The sequence below is a fragment of the Oryza sativa genome, chromosome 6, assembly GCF_034140825.1.
Source record: "Oryza sativa Japonica Group chromosome 6, ASM3414082v1".
Lineage (NCBI taxonomy): Eukaryota > Viridiplantae > Streptophyta > Magnoliopsida > Poales > Poaceae > Oryza > Oryza sativa.
This window is the reverse complement of record NC_089040.1, coordinates 14130099-14147088: the sequence shown is the minus strand read 5'-3', so window position 1 is coordinate 14147088 and position 16990 is coordinate 14130099. Positions and strand designations below refer to the sequence as shown.

Here is a 16990-nt window from a genome sequence, read left to right as displayed (position 1 = left end):
CGAATGCTCAACTAAGAGAGAGTGGATGGCTTGGACAAAACTTATCTCTCTCTTGAAGAGAAGTTCGAAACCTTAAAGAATAGTGTCTCTCTCCCTAGCAAGGCACCTTGTTCCAAAATTGTTCCAAGCAATGAACCATGTGCTAGGTGTAAGGATATTGATATTGATGCTTGTGCTACTAACTCTACTTCCTTGAATGCCTTGCAAAAGCAAAATGAGAAGCTTATGGGACTCCTTCACAATGGCTTGCTTAAGTGCCATACAGGTAGTAAGGCCCTAAAGGAGTACTTAGGTTATCAAAGGGACAACTTCAACCATGAAGGCCTTGGGTATGTTCCTCCACCAAAAGGAAAGGTGGACAAGAGTGTGTTGATCAAGAAGCCCCAAGGTCTAGCAACTTTGTTAAGGCCAAAAGTATCATTCCTAATGATTATGCTTCACATTGTTCTTTTGATGCATCTTATGTTCTTAGGAAGAATGCTAATGGTCGTGTAGTTGCTAAATATGTTGGCCCAAGGGGCAAAAATGTTTCCATCAAGAGAGTACTTTGGGTGCCTATGGCACTTGTCACTAACATGAGAGGACCCAAGCAAGTATGGGTACCTAAAACTAGAAATTGAACTCTTGTAGGAATATCTCTCCGGTGGAAGAAGTTGGGTGATTGATAGTGGATGCACTAATCATATGACCAGAGAAGAATCAATGTTTTCATCTCTTGATCCAAATGGCACTTCTCAAGAGAACATCATCTTCGGGGATGATGGAAAGGGAAAGATAATTGGATTGGGTAAGATTGCAATTTCAAATGACCTTTCCATTTCCAACGTCCTCTTGGTAAAATCTCTAAATTACAATCTATTGTCCGTTTCTCAATTATGTTCCATGGGATTCAATTGTCTTTTTACCGATGTTGATGTGACCGTATTTAGAAGGAATGATTTCTCGGTAGTCTTTTAGGGTGTTCTCAAGGGAAAGCTTTATCTTGTGTATTTTTCCTCAACTGAAGTCAAACATGAGACATGCTTAGTGGCTAAGTCCAACACAGGATTGCTTTAGCATCAGAGGCTAGCCCATGTTGGTATGAGGAATCTTTACAAATCTTCACATCCTTGGACTAACAAATGTTCAATTTGAGAAAGATAGGGTGTGTAGTGCATGTCAAGCCGGGAAACAAATTGGAGCACATCACCCGGTCAAGAACGTAATGGCTACTACAAGACCGTTGGAGCTTCTTCACATGGAGCTCTTCGGGCCAATTGCTTATCTAAGCGTTGGAGGTAACAAATATGGTCTTGTTATTGTTGATGACTTTTCACGCTTCACGTGGGTGTTCTTCTTGCATGACAAGAGTGAGACACAAGCCCTCTTCAAGAAGTTTGCAAGAAGAGCCCAAAACGAGTTTGACCTCAAGATCAAGAACATTCGAAGCGACTACGGCAAGGAGTTTAAGAACACGTGCATCGAGAGTTTCCTTGATGAAGAAGGCATCAAGCATGAGTTCTCGTCTCCATACTCACCTCAACAAAACTTGAAGGAACTCATGGGCTTGCAATACCCACGGTGCAAAGAGATCATCGCACAATTCTATGCCACCGTTTACTTTGAGCCAAACAAAGAAAAGACTATTCATTGGATGACAGATGGCATCATATACTCAGTAACGTATGCCAGGTTTGCTGCCATTTTGGGGTTTCCGGCTCGCTCTCGCACCAATCGTGTCAAGATTCATGATGAGAAGCCCATGGACACAAATTATCTTCACTTCTTGTACCAAGATGTGGACTATGAGTTAGGCGCCATCAAAGGTCTCCTTCCCTTCTATGCCTATCTCAACAAGCTTTTGCGCAAAACTCTCAATCCTAAGAAAGGTGATGCTAGCAACGTCCTTGCCTATACAAGGAATTTGCTTTACAAGATGAAGGCTCACCCAACTCATTCTTTCACATTCACTTTGGGTTGAGCTTGGTGCTAAGGTGCTTTGGATTTTTGAGCTCTTTCTCCCTCTCTCAAATCCCTCCTCGTTCTTTGTGTGGTGGATCTTGGTGGTTGTGGATTTGGTGTTTGAGGGCCTAGTGTGTGTTTCACTCGATCTTGAGCACTAGGGTTTGACCAAGAGTTGTGTGGTGTTTGTTACTCTTGGAGGTTGAGGACTCCTAGACGGCTAGGTGTCACTCCCGAGCCACCGATCTACATGTGGTTGGCCGGGAGAAGTTTATGAAGGCCGGATCTCGCCTCCGCAAGGAAAGAGATACCCCTTAGTAGAAGGAGGAGTGCTTAGTGCAACCTCTTGAGGAAAGGGTTAGCAAGACTCGGCTCTTAGTGAGCTCCTCAATGGAGAGTAGAATCCCCTCAAGGATTTGAACTCCGGGAACAACTCCGTGAACTTCATCGTTGGTGATATCTCTTCATCCTCTCTTTAGCTTTGCTTAATTGTGCTGCTATAGATCTAGTCGCTGTTTGCGCTATACTTTTGATTGTGTGCTAGATTTGCTTGGTGTATCATATTAGTGGATCAGACAGTCTGATCCAACATCAGACTATCTTATATTTTCGGATAGTCTGACTGTGGATCAGACTTTCCGACCCTAACTCAGTTTTATCTTGCGCATAAAGTTTTAAATTAGCCTATTCACCCCCCTCTAGTCCTAATTGACCCTTTTCATCTTTTGTTGAATGCGGTTTTCTTCCTCCTTCTGAATTTTTTCGCTTCTTCATGATTTCTATGACATCCATCTTCTCCACCTAGACCTCAATTCCATCACCGTCTTAAGCATCTTTACCCATTCATGCAAGGCGTACCTTGGGGTACAACATTTCCTAGATTTGTTAAGAGACTTCTACGAACTTAGATAGATGAAGTCTTATAAGGTTTTTGGATATTGTGGTCTCCACCTCAGGAACAAGATGAGAGGAGAATACAATCCTTTCAACTGCACGTCCTCGAGGAAATACTGGAGGGACAACTGGTTTTACCTTCATGATGCCGATACCTCTCCATGCCTTGTCGTCCCTGAAGAGCAACCTCCGCATTCCTGGTGCTGGACTGCTAAACCTGTTCTAACCCCCACATTGAAGGGTTTCATTGACAAAATCCACAACCTCCGAGAACATGGCTTGACCGGGTACGAAGTCGTTTGCGACTTCACCTGTTCTTGGATCCGTCCTCTTCAGGCTTGTGCTCATCCTACGTTTGAGTACACGAGGGCAGAAGACACGACGAGGATAATGCGATTTGGTACATATCCTGAAGTTATCTAACAACCAGAATATTCTGGACTTTTTCTAACATCTGACCTTTCATTATTGCTTTCCTTGTAGGCCTCTCTCGGACAGCAGTGGCGAAGTGCGTTGTACAGGTGGTGGTCGATCCGCCATCAGCCGTTGATAACATCCCAACAACGGTTTGCGACCTCCTACAAACCGAGAAGGATGCTGTCGTGAACATAAGTAATTTGAATCATCCTTTTTGCAAATAGTACTCGTGGTCGTAGGAGTAATCTTTACTCTTGTGGGAATGGCCTTTGTCTGACGTTATTGGGCCACTTGTCAATCATCAGGCGTCTGCTTCCTTAAAGGAGCAAGCCGTGACGGATCAGGCGGCTGCTACCCTCTCTTCGCAGGGAAGATGATCTAAGAGGAAATGGTGCACTACAATTGCAAACCCTACCGGCGCAGAGACACTGGTCAGGATAAGCGGTTTGAGGTGAGGTTTTTACCCATGGCTTATCTAACAACCGCGATAACCCTTTTCTTCTACAGACTACGTCCAGCATGAAGTCGGGCGTGACCAAGAGGGGACTGCTGTTGAAGAAGCAAAAAGTTGGGTAGATGCCTAAGCTTGCCTTTTTGTTCTCGGCCTAACGTCTCCTATCTTTTTGTAACCCCATAATGTTTTGAATGCAGCCACACTCATCTGGCCCCGGGCAAAGCACCAGGGCCCGTGAAGATGTGAGCTCCCAATCTCCCACCAGTGAGGTCATTGTTTCAACGGCGCCTCTTCCACCAGCCGGAGCCCTTGTTGTCCCGAGCTCATCCTCGGCCTCCGACAAGCAACTCGAAGCTTGTCGATAACCGGAGGCTAGCGCCTAGGATATCGTGGCCGAAGTCAGTTGGTTTGGGAAGGCCGTGTCATCGGCCAATGATCTTGTCGTGGCGTTTGAAGCCCAACTAAAAAAGGAGCACGCCGACAACGCCAGGCTAAGCGAGGTGGTAGCCGGAAATGATGCGCAACGCTGAGGACACGAGGACAAGCTAGCCAAGTCGAAGGACAACCTCACCTCCCTCCGACAAGCCCTTCACGAAAACAATGGGCACCTTGACGTGGTCGGGAATAGTTTGGGAATAAATGTTCCCCAACCCTGTTAGAGTGTGTAGCCCAGCCCACAAACCGTGGGCCACCCAAGTCACATTGGGCCTGCTCCACGACAGGCCCAACCAGAGCCACAACTTTAGGTCCTGAGCCTACACAACTCAAAAGAATATTCTGATGGGTGAGGACTGCCCCCAACTTTTAAGTCGTGCTCCCTCATCATCAATTACCAATGTGGGACTAAACCCAACAATATCTCCCGGCACACATCAGGCTAAACAATCTCCCCCGTCACATCAACCCATGTAACCTCACAGACTTATTACTGGCCTCCCCACGATGCGACCCATGGAAATTGTTCCAGGTCACAAACCTGGGCTCTGATAGCACTTGTTAGAGTGCGCAGCCCAGCCCACCAACCGTGGGCCACCCAGGTCACATTGGGCCTGCTCCATGACAGGCCCAACCAGAGCAACAACCTTAGGTCCTAGGCCTACACAACCCAAAAGACTAGTTTGATGAGTGAGGACTGCCCCCACGTTTTAAGTCGTGCTCCCCCATCATCAATTACTGATGTGGGACTAGACCCAACAAACCCAAGTTCCCCGACGAGACCACCGTCTTGGCATCCCTAGGGTCGCAGATCATCAAACCAAAGACCTCCACAAGTTCCCACCCGACCAGGTGGCGGATGGGATGAGGTCCAGGATCCAAACTAGGGCATGCCACTTACTCGCATGCCTCAAGCTCACACATCCAGGGGTCAAAATCGAAGATATGATGGGCAATGGTGGAGTCGACGAGCGCCATCAGGACATGAAGTCGGAGTTGGACGAGAATGTGGAGGCCATGATCCCCTATTTTTGAAGAGTAATTTCCTGCTTTCGGTCTTGTTTGTAATTTTAAGCAAAACAATTTGGTTTGGTGTTCAAGAAGACTTCCTCCTTCTTCTATCCTTTTTAAGGCTCTTTGTCTTTGGATGTCTCGTATTCTACAGATACCTTGGGGTCGAGAACAAGAACGTCTAGCAAGGAAGACGCTCCTTTGACTTGATTGTGTTATAAAACCAGCCCCGAAATCACATCGGAAACAAAACGCGGAAGAAACACCATAGGAGATCCAAACACGATGACGACTGTTGGTATTTCTTAATGACATTATTAGAAATATAATTCCTAGAAATGGCGCAGAAATACTTCTGCTATATTATGGTTACAGGGTTCATCTACAAGCGCACGGATATGCCATTGTTGCATTTTACCCAAGAGTATTATAAGGGTATCGTATTTATTTAAACCCGTGGGAAGATTATAATAGAGATAACCATACTAATAATTTAAATGTTACATGTAATAACCAAAGTCTAGGCAGGGCCTAATATAATCCAAAGGGTAGAGTGACACTAAACATAAGCATTTATACTCATTCATAATTATCTAAGCTAGTTGGAAAGAAAATAGAAAGATCCTATTCCTATACTTCTAGTATACATACATATTATAAATACATCCCAGTTATATAATTACTTAGCTAATATCCTCTTTCCAATGCCCTCCTGGTGCTTCGAACAAGCCACCCCTGATTGCCGAGTTCCTTACGACAATCGGTCATGACCATCCAACTGGGGCTAAATACAAAGGAGTACCCTTCCCAGGAAATTAACTTAAGACTATATACACGCGCGGAGGAATACACGTACTGAGCTGTCACCATCAGCGGCCCACCTCGCTTCCGCAACATATAACCCCAAATAATGATATCCAGTAATCTAAACACCACGCTTAAATTACCAAATACCACTCTAATATCATCGTCATGACATAGAGTCATCGTAAATACGATCGTTATACCCACACCATTGCATTTCCCAGATAAGCTAGCATCATAATTAATATAACTCAGATATATATTAAAGTTGGTATTCATATACTCAAAAAGTAATACAATACCAAAGTAGTATAAAGAAGAATATTCTAAATAAAGTATAAGTCTCACAAAAGAAGGAAAAGCTACTAGAGCCATACCCGAATTCTTCCGAAGACTCCGAGAACAGAAGATTCTATTCTATTTCTATTCCGATATACTCTTAGAAACTATATTAAACTTGAGAGATGTATGCTGCTTCTTGCTTGAGGTGTGTCTTGAAATGGAGAGATTGATGGCCTTAAATAGGCTGGTAATGATGGTTATGGCGGTTGGAAAGGTCGGTAATACCCTCCCATAGGGAAGCAAATACAGCCCTCTAGAGCCAACCATGCATCGAGCGGCATTGAGGAGGGTTCGGCCGAACCATGGGCCGGCCCATCTAGCCCACAATTCGGCTGGCAGCCTCCTTGACCTCATCTAACTTCAGACTTGTGAATTTTGCCCTAATTCGATCTTGTCATATGTAAGTTCTTGGCCCATCTTCCGATAAGTCTGATTCTCGACAGCGTAAGATTGATTGATCGTCTATTTTCCTGTCGGTTCTCCTCCATCTTATGCTTATTCTCTGCAAGAGGTTAGTAATCCTAGTGCTAGTGGAATATATATTATTTTAACATAAATATGCATTGTAAGTATAACAAGTTCTCCTCTATTTAGGTAATATTTATGGGCGAAGCTGATCGCTAATGACCGTCAACAACGACACCGAGGCACGATATCTAGTAATGGAGTTCAGCCGAGGCCTAAATCTCCGGGGCACTGATTATGGGCGCTCCTCCCCGATCTAACATATACAGTTTATCAGAGTCACAACAACTCACGGCCGGACGCCACCGGCAGCCGCTCCCTCTCACTATGCTAAGTCACCATACGGTTACAACAGGCACGCCCCTCTATTTATGAGAGATCCTAGGATAGAGTCCGACTTATACTCTAGTCCTAATACCTATTGCAACTCCAAGTCCTAAATTGTAACTGACTATGTACACATATTCGACACAAACTCTAACAAACTCCACCTTGGTGAATATGCCATGCCAACCTGAATTTGCACCATGCACGAATCTCCGTGCACCCAGACTTGAGTTGATCCTTTTTCGCTGCTCACATCGAGCTGCCCCGACAAGCCTCCACCAGGCTCACTGTAAACAAGAGACTCCGCTATCCCTGTAACTTCTTCCTCTTGACTCCACCTGCAACAGTGGTCCACCTTCTCACCTATCACCATAGTCATCTTGCCAAGTGAAATTGAATTCTTCTTAGCTCGCGCATGATAGACTCCCCGAAGACCATGTTCAACTCCATCTACCATGTTAAATTTGACTTAATCTAATCCATGGTCAGATAACCCATGTCATCACTTAATAGATAAATCAAACTCCCCAGACATGAAGAACTGAACCTTTTCTTCCTTGTCGTCTTATGAACCGAGCTAATAAATCCAACATACATGCTTTCCGCATCCGTAGACTGAATATCCGATAATTTGAGAAAATTCACCATTGTCTTGAATCACCCAAAGAAATTACCACCATAGCGCTCGCTCTTCTCTTCAGTGACGCAGATTCAATATATCCTCATCATGCAAACCCCGCAAATGCTGGATATATCATGTATTGCCAGATAGACCCGTTAACACCCTCAACGATTTTCACCCGCTGTTACCCGGGAACTACCTCGATCTCCCATGACTGTCTCCACCAAGTCACACTTGACTTAACAGTCCACCCGATCACAGCACAAGTATATACGCTAATAGCATGCGCAACCTCCATTACATGCACATGCAAGCCACCAAGAACAAGAGCACCAACACTGTGTACATGTATACACGCATAAATTATCTACCGTCTGCAAAAAATTAATCTAGTTTTGACCAAGTTCCAATGCATTAATTGCCTTGCTTTGTTGCTTAGTAGTATCTTCTTATGTGTAAGCCCTGACTCAATTGCCAACAGTCCAAAACCGATTCAATCTTAGCCACCGAATAAATTTCTTTTCTAACAAACCGATTCGGTCACCGTCACGAGTACACGACTCGTGCCTGCTTCCAGCCCTGGATCCCCACAGCTGTTGCCGCTGTGGATCCACCACTACCAGATGCCCGCGCTGACACGCCTCTGCCTCGGAGCTCCAACGCCACTTCTCCTCGACGCATGAGCCGCCGGTACCCACCGTCTCCTCACCGGAGCTGGCCTATGTCAAACCCTGCTGGAACCTACACGACGACCACACCAAGCCGTGTTCCTGCCGCCCAGAATTCGTCACAAACAAATCCGCTCTGACCTTGACCTTCCACCAATCTAGCCGTGAACCGAAGCCGACAAATCACCATGTCATCTTCCCAGCCGCCGAACAACCCGAGTGCTACGTCTAGCCATCTCCCTATTGAACGCAGCTCATCGAAAGGCCTGGGCCACCCCACCCAGAGTGTTCGATTCCACCGATCGAGAACGCTAATCGCCTCCAGCTTCAATCAACCCCGAGCGTCTAGCCAGCCGCTCCCTGTTGAAAGTAGCTCAGTGGAAAGTTCGAGCCACCCGCCCGAACTGTCCAACCCACCGATTGGATCGCCAATCGCTTCCGCCGCCATCAACCCGAGCACCACGTCTGGTCATCTTCCTGTTGATTGTAGCCATCGAACTGTTCAGACCGCTGCCTAAAGTGTCCGATTCCACCAATCAAATTCCGTTGATCGCCGCCGTGCTCCACCTTGCGTCTATGTCCGTCCCTAGACATCCTGCATAGTCATCGCTACGTGGAGCTCCTCCCTATTACCTCTACCATGGATCTCCCGCAGGCGCACCCAGGTCACATTGGGCCTGCTCCACCATAAGCCCAACTGGAGCCACCTCTATTTATGAGAGATCTAGGATAGAGTCCGACTCATACTCTAGTTCTAATACCTATTACAACTCGAAGTCCTAAACTGTAGCCGACTATGTACACCGAGGCACGATATTTGATAACGGAGTTTAGCCGAGGCCTACATCTCCGCAGCACTGATTATGGACGCTCCTCCCCGATCTAGCATATACAGCATATCAGAGTTACAACGACTCACGGCCAATCGCCGCCGGCAGCCGCTCCCTCTCGCTATGCTAAGTCGCCATACGGTTACAACAGGAACATCTCTCTATTTATGAGAGATCCTAGGATAGAGTCCGACTCATACTCTAGTCCTAATACCTATTACAACTTCAAGTCCTAAACGTATGTAATTTTGATACTTACATTGTAGATACACTAAAATTATATATATAATTTAGGGACTTACAATGTAAATACATGCCGAGTATTTTTTGATAAAAAATATGGCGCCATAAATATAGCTAACCGTTATTTAATTGGAAAAAGAAATCAAAATCCTCCCTTTTAGGTTTGGGCTGAATGTGCAAAAGTTCATTGTAACGCCCCGCTTTTCGCGAGACGTTAAAAACTAAATTAATAAAACCCTATTCGCGCGACCGCGTGGTGGCCGACCGCTCGGTCACCGCCGCTGTCAGCGCCTGCCATCCTATCGCCGCACCGCCCTCCACCATCATCACTGGCGTCACCCTTCCCCGTCCCCACGTCTGCGCGTGTGTGTCCAAGAGATGGAGACAGAGCTCCCTGCCTCGCCATCTCTCCCTCCTTTTCTCATTTTGGTAAAGGAGCAAGGCCTCTTTCTCCCCTCCCTTTTCCTTTTTCCCCGACCATCACAGCCGTCACCCCTGCCATCCTTGGCCACAAGCGCCAATGCCAGCCGAGCTAGCTTGACCGCCCCCAAGGGCGGTTCCTCCTCCAAACCACCTTCCCCTGACATCTATAAAACCTCGTCCTCCCCCATTTTTTTCTCCTTCCCTGTTCCGCCCCGACCGAGCCGAGTTTGCCCTTCATCCCTGCTCAGCCACACCATTCTGCTGTGGAGTGTACGGGATGGTATGATGCCTAACGATGCCTTCTTTCCTGTGGTAATCATCAAAAGCATCCGAACAAAATTCACCACCATTGTCAGTGTGAAGTACTTTTACCTCCTTTTCAGTTTGCCTTTCTATCATAACTTTCCACTCTTTAAAAGCAGCAAAAGTATCATCTTTATGTTTCAGGAAATAAGGCCACACTTTTCTAGAGTAATCATCGATAAAGTTAAGCATATAACGAGCACCACCAAGAGAGGGCCCCAAAAATTAGTATGTACATAATCAATTATACGTTTGGTGCGATGGACTGAGGTATTGAATTTTACCGTCTTATGCTTACCAAAAACACAGTGCTCATAGAACTTCATGTTACCCTGGGTATAGCCATCCAGCAGGTTCCTCTTGTATCAATTCTACCATACCAAGTTCGACACAAACTCTAACAGATTCATTGATAGTACACATATTCGACGCAAACTCTAACAGATTGTGGTAGTAAAATTAATGCAGGTTAACCTTCTTAAGCGCCATCTATATGTAGTTAAATGTATGTGGACTGCAATATCGTTTTTCTATTAATGCAAATATATATCCAGAAAATTTTCTCCGTAGGTGTTGAGAGGTTGTAGTATTCATGGCAATATCTGTGATGCACATAACATTATGCATGGATAAGAGATAATAATCATACGCGTAACCTGTTATATATATATGTATATGTGTTACAATACCACGACACATATATTGTGTACAGAAAAAAGCTATGAAGTGTTAATTTAACTTGATGGTTGGATGTACTGTGTATACCAACAAGTATATATTACGAGATGAACTTCATATACCATAAAATTATTGGAAAGATGTTCCAATCAGACCTTCAGAGACAGCTAGCTAGCCTAGAAATTTGTGCTTTAACACCGGGCCTGGTCGCATGGACGTTCCTTCTTATACGCGCTAGCTAGCTGTTACTTGGTGTGCCATATGTGCACAGCACGATGTTCAGCAACTAGAGCCGGCTAGTCGGCCTAATGCTGGCGATGCCCGTGATCTCTCGGGCAGCGACGAGCACGTTTACTTCGTAGCTGCCCTCATACGTGTATATGGATTCCATGTCGCAGAATGCCTGCGTGAAAGAGATAAGTGCATTTATTAGAACTAAAATGAAGGGTATAATATATTAATCGGTGGTATACTTAAACCTGTTAGTTATATTATCTAGGTTCTAATAAACTTTGAAAATTCAGATCCATGTACCAAAGTTCAATTGCATATTACAATTGAAGTATAACACGTAACCCTTTCGGTGAAGTATCAGCCACGCAGGGATATGAAAGGCATGTTACATGTGGTATATATAGTTTCAAACCTAGCTAGATGACTTACTTCAACAATGTTCCAAAACTTAATTATGTATTTTTAAGATGAGTATGGGCGGATCTACAGTGGTATTACACCGGTATCAGGCAACACCAATCTCTTTGGGCAAGAGCTATGCTTAAAATGCTTATTCATATATTATAATATTATATTCTAAATAAAATTAGTATGCTATGACACCGATAGACACGTTATGACACATTGAACTAAATTTCTGGATCTGCCATTGGTTGATACAACATGACAAGTTTAATTGCTATCCATGTACTTTACTAAAAGAAAACTATGATTCCTACTATCCGTACTAATATAAATTAAATAAAATACTATGATCCTCATCAGCTCAACGGAGCGCCTAGGTTAATGCAGAACGTAAAAAGAATGAAACAAACAAAAATGTTTCAATAAATTGAAACAAAAGCTATATTTTTTATATTCTGCAGGTTAATGCTATATATATTGTGCAAATTGAGACCAAAATACACAAGAAAAAAAGACTGACAAATTAATGATACAAAGCAGAACTTATATATGTAAGTACTTATGAGAATATGCTCCAATTAATTGAAGGCACGATCATTATTTCTGTAGTAGTAGTACTATTTCGACAACAGAACCAACTATACGTTGTAGTATGAACATTATATTACGAGGTAAATTAACAAATCATTGACGAGGGTAATTGATGACCTTGCCGACGTGAAAATCGGTGACGATGCCGTTGCCACCGAGCAACTCCCTGCCCAAGGCGACCGTCTCCCGTGCCTGCTTTGTGATCCATGCCTTTGAACAAAAAATGGAGTAGGGTCACAATTCTATCAGTTTGGTTGATTTCAAAATAAACAGTATGGTTCTTCATCCAACGGGTTGTAAGACAAGCAAGTGTTTAAACCTTCCCCAGGCTGGCCTGGCCAGTGGTCATCCTGCCGGAATCGTGCAGCTTGCAGAGACGCCAGCCGAGGAGCCACATCGCCTGGATGTTGCCCAGCATCCTCACTAGCTTCTCCTGGTTCAGCTGGAACGCCGCTAATGGCGCCCCGAACTGCTTCCTCTCCCCCAGATACCTACAAACATGGGCGGTGTGTGAATATGTGTAAGGTGAGGATGGATTTCGATCAAATCATGCTGTTAGTGTGGTTGCTATGTAAAACTTCTTCTGCTCCCTCCGTCCTGTAATTTAAGGGATTACTATCCTTTTTACAAAGATTAAGCAAGTAATAAAAGTTGATGAAAAAAGTGATTAGGAGATGGAATAAATTAGTACTCTCTCCATTCCAAAATATCAGTTATAATCACCCTTAACTCAAAGACCAAGAAATAATTATTATCACCTCATTGTTAGAATCATCCTAATTAATAAATACAATGCACGCACCCAATAGAATTAGAGATTTTGAGAGTGAAATGGTTAAAAAATAATAATTTAGTGGAGAAGAGGTGCTAGTTAATTGCATACATGGATGTATGATTTATATTATGAAAACTCTAAGGAAAGTAGATGTGTTTTATATTTTGAAATAGGAGAAGTACAAGAATTGATAGATGTGGATCAAACTAGTACAAAAGTGGTAGGTGTAGATTAAACTATACATAGATGGGGAATGAAAGAGTATCTCGGGATCACAAAATTTGACGGAGGGAGTAATTGATAATATTATTTTCATTTAAACTTAGACCATTAATTACACGTAATTATTAGTACAAAGTAAACATATGTTTTATGCTTATATTTAGGGTATACTACCCCACCTTTTAATTACGCGGCATCTTTTTAGTGTTTGTAAAAGAATTTAATAAAAGATGAGTGGTCAATGTTCAAATGTGAATAATGCTCAATATCAGTTATTATGGAACGCTATAAGTTTGACATAATTTGCACCGTAAGCATGCATCATAAACCCCTGCTGCAATGCCGATGCTGATCCAGGCAACGATGACGCAAGAGAAAGAGAGGGCCTGTATGCAGAAAAACAGCCAATATCAGTAGCAAGCTAGCAAAGTCTGTCAAATCTACATCACTTATGGTGTGTGGATATATCTAGGAAGCGAAAGTGAGTACTCCGTTCACTCCAAGATATAGATACCTTTAGTGTTTAAATTTTATTGTAAAATATAGCTATTTCTTAGTTTACTTTCTTAACTATTCGTCTCAACCAATATCAATCATTCTCATTTAATTTTCTCCACCTACTTTCTCGACTCGACCGATTACCACTGACCTTATTTAATTTTCACTCTCCTTTAATCCGCATGAGAAACTCTAAAGTTTTTTTTTTATTTTAGGACGAATATATGGAGTAAGTTTGTAGCTTTTACCTTCACTAGGTCTTGGAAAGAGTTGGCGCCGGGAAGACGGTCATCGTCAGGGACGAACACGTCCTCCAGCAGAATGTCACAGTTCTGGACAACCCTCAGCGACGTCTTGTTCTCGATCTTGCTGATCTTAAGCCCTGGGGACCCACCATTCACAATGAACCTGCAGTGAGTTCCAGGTAAACGAATGTATAAAACCAACAGTCCAGTAAAACATTTCACAGTGTCGATAACTCTTATCTCTTTTTCCATAGTAAGACCCACTAAAGTAATGTGTAGACATATGGCTTTTGGTTACCCGTTAATCTGATTATTACTGGTATTGCAGGCAAGAACGACGAACACATCCGCAAAACTGCCGTTGGCCGGCCATCGCTTCTGCCCATTGAGGATCCACCCTCCTGGAACCTACACCAAATATTAGATAATTAATGCAGAGCATGGAATTTGATCAGTGAAATTCGCAATCTTCTGAGCAAATGGGTATACTAATTGGATACTAGATATTTTTTACGAGCTCTCACGACTAGAAAAACTCTTTTCCCAGTCGGCAGAATCATATTTTCGCAGGCGGACAAGCCATACGCCTGCACCTCAACGCCTACGAAAATAGTTGATTTTCGCAAGCGCGCAATAGGTCCGCCTGCAAAAATAGCTTCGAGCGCTAAAAAAAGGGCAGCACTTCCAGTTCCCAATCTAGTTCCCACCCATTCCCCATCCAATCCATTCAATACATCCAGTTCATCCAAAAATCACCGAATCAATTCATCCACAGTTCATCCAAAATCACCGAATCAATTCTAGAAGAAAGCAAATAAAAACATTCAAGAAATCACGACCGCCGCCCAGCCGTCGTCCGCCGCCGTTGCACGGCCGCGGCCCGCCGTCGTCCGCGCCGCCGCCGCACGGCCACGGCCCGTCGTCGTCACTCCATATCTGGGAGGGAGGGGCGGCCGAGAGCCGCTGCCGCCGCCTCACGGCCGCGGCCCGCCATTGTCCGCGCAGCCGCCGCACGGCCACGACCCGCCGTCTTCACTCCAGATCTGGGAGAGAGGGGGCGGCCGGGAGCCGCCGCCACCGCCTCAACCGCCCTCGCCGCCGTGGCCGTGCCGCCGCCTCGACCCTCCTCGCCACCACCGCCCGCCGCCATGCTCCCCCCGCCCCCCTCCGGCCAGATCCGCCGGCCACCGCTCTCCCCCCGCCCCCTCCAGCCAGATCTGGGAGGGAGGGGCCGGGAGCGCGCCGCCGCCGCCCTCCGCCACCACCGCCCGCTGCCGCTGCCATCCTCCGCCGCCACCGCCCGCCGCCGCCGTCGGGAGAGGAGGAGAGGTGAGGGGAGAGGCCGGCCGTTGAGGTGGGGAGAGGAGGATAGGTGAAGGGAAGGGGATGAGAGAGGTGAGGGACTGAGGGGTTGAATGGATAAGCTTGCCGGCCGTGAGTGGTGAGGTGTGGAGACTTTCAAACAATCTCCTCCTATCCCAAGTCTATTTATATTCAAGTCTATTTTCGCAGGCGGACCACTTAAGCGGCGCCTGCGAAAATAGATTTTCGCAGGCTTCGCAGGCGCCGCTTAAGTGGTCCGCCTGTGAAAATAGACATCAAATTTCACCTCAATTTATATTTTTTTGTAGGCGGTCATTTGGCTCTAAGGGCTATGTTCGCCTGCGAAAATAAGATCCCACGTTGGGAAAAATATTTTTTCTAGTAGTGTCTCATATTATCTGCTTATTAAATAGATGAGTCGTATTGTCAGCAAAGCAGTCCATAGATCATTCAAGAAACCAGGGGTTTTTTTTTTTAACGTAATAGAGTTATCTAGACCATGTGCCGTAAATTTTAATTTGCTTTACAGAGTTATTGATTTTAGAATTTCCGGTCAAAATTTACTAGTCGTTGGATATATTTGTGATCGGTGCTATGATATGGATTTGTTCTCTGGTGAGTATGATGTTTTTATCATGTCCGTTGACCAGATCCAATAACCAAGATCAGCATGGACCAACACCTTTTTGTGCAGCCTGTGTCATAGTTTCAATTCTTTTTCATTTTTAATCGACCACCCCTTGAGATGGGTGGAGCTCCCCAAGCTGATGAACTGGACATTGGAATTTGATTTCTTTTTTCTGGATGTGTTTGATTCTCTAATTTCATTGCAGAAATTTTGTGGATGAGTTCGGAGCCCGCTCTTATTGCTTCACCTCGAAGTCTCTCGAAAGGTGGGCGGAAAACAAAAAGCTTCGACTCCCAGCCCCATTCCTTCCTTCCATGGCCTCCAGGTCATCGGCGTGTGAAGCATCTTGACCTCGTTATTAATTTTGGTAATTAATGACAAACACTAGTTGTGAACTAACTATTCTATTCTATTTGAGTGATATATTTGAGTACATGATGTACATGCCATACATGATAACCGGCGATTATGATTGATGGCACAAAAGCAAATGGAATAAAGGTGGTTAATCTAGCATTTTATTTTAAACTGATGGAGGTGTTGGGCGATCAAATTTTGCTATGTTTATTTCCAGCTTTGCCGTACTATCAAGAGGGTTAATGAACTAGGCAAAGAGTTGGTTAAAATGCCACATTCGGTCATTTGCATTGTCGCTTGGTTCGATCGAAGTCATATTTTTTTCTTTGCTTGAGGCCGGTTTGACCGTTGGCTAGGTGCTGGTCTAACCGGGCCTGGCTTGGAAATCAAGAGCCGCCGATCTAGCCGGGCCACCATCGGTCTGATCGGAGCTTATGGCCGTCTAACCGGCCGGCCAACAGCGCGATCTAACCAACCTATACCCGTGTATTAAATGCACTGTAACAGCTAGAAAAATACATGTTACAATCGTGGGCGATGTGACCGGCCACCCCATGAAGGTCCTCGACCCCAAGAGCTATTTTTCATGGGTGGGGGTATGTATCCTCCCCCACTAGCAGCAAGATGGCTTTCTTGGCACTTGCTTCACTTGCATACACCCTTTACATCCACTCTCAGACTTCTTAAGCTTTGGTTCATCCATTGTTGGTGTTGGAGAGTTGATTGAGCCAAGACAAGTGCATTCCTTCATTGTTATAGCTAGTGTGGCACATGATCATTTCTGAGCCGGGTGGTTACTTGTTACTCTTGGATGTTACCGCCTCCTAAACGGCTTGGAGGAGTTGCTCGGTGACC

At 44.8% G+C, this 16990-nt stretch overlaps 1 protein-coding gene across 1 annotated transcript in view; it reads right to left on the bottom strand.

Annotated features, from left to right (window-relative positions):
* Positions 1-10813: 10813 nt before the first annotated feature.
* Positions 10814-16990, bottom strand: part of LOC4340976 (acyl-coenzyme A oxidase 4, peroxisomal) — a 31818-nt gene continuing 25641 nt past the window's right edge. The window contains exons 7-12 of the mRNA XM_026026202.2: positions 14126-14235; positions 13831-13990; positions 13394-13470; positions 12407-12578; positions 12205-12297; positions 10814-11260 (exon numbers count right to left, since the gene is read on the bottom strand). Coding sequence (XP_025881987.1) covers positions 11144-11260; positions 12205-12297; positions 12407-12578; positions 13394-13470; positions 13831-13990; positions 14126-14235 — 729 coding nt within the window. The 3' untranslated portion in view covers positions 10814-11143. The remainder of the gene's footprint in view (positions 11261-12204; positions 12298-12406; positions 12579-13393; positions 13471-13830; positions 13991-14125; positions 14236-16990) is intronic.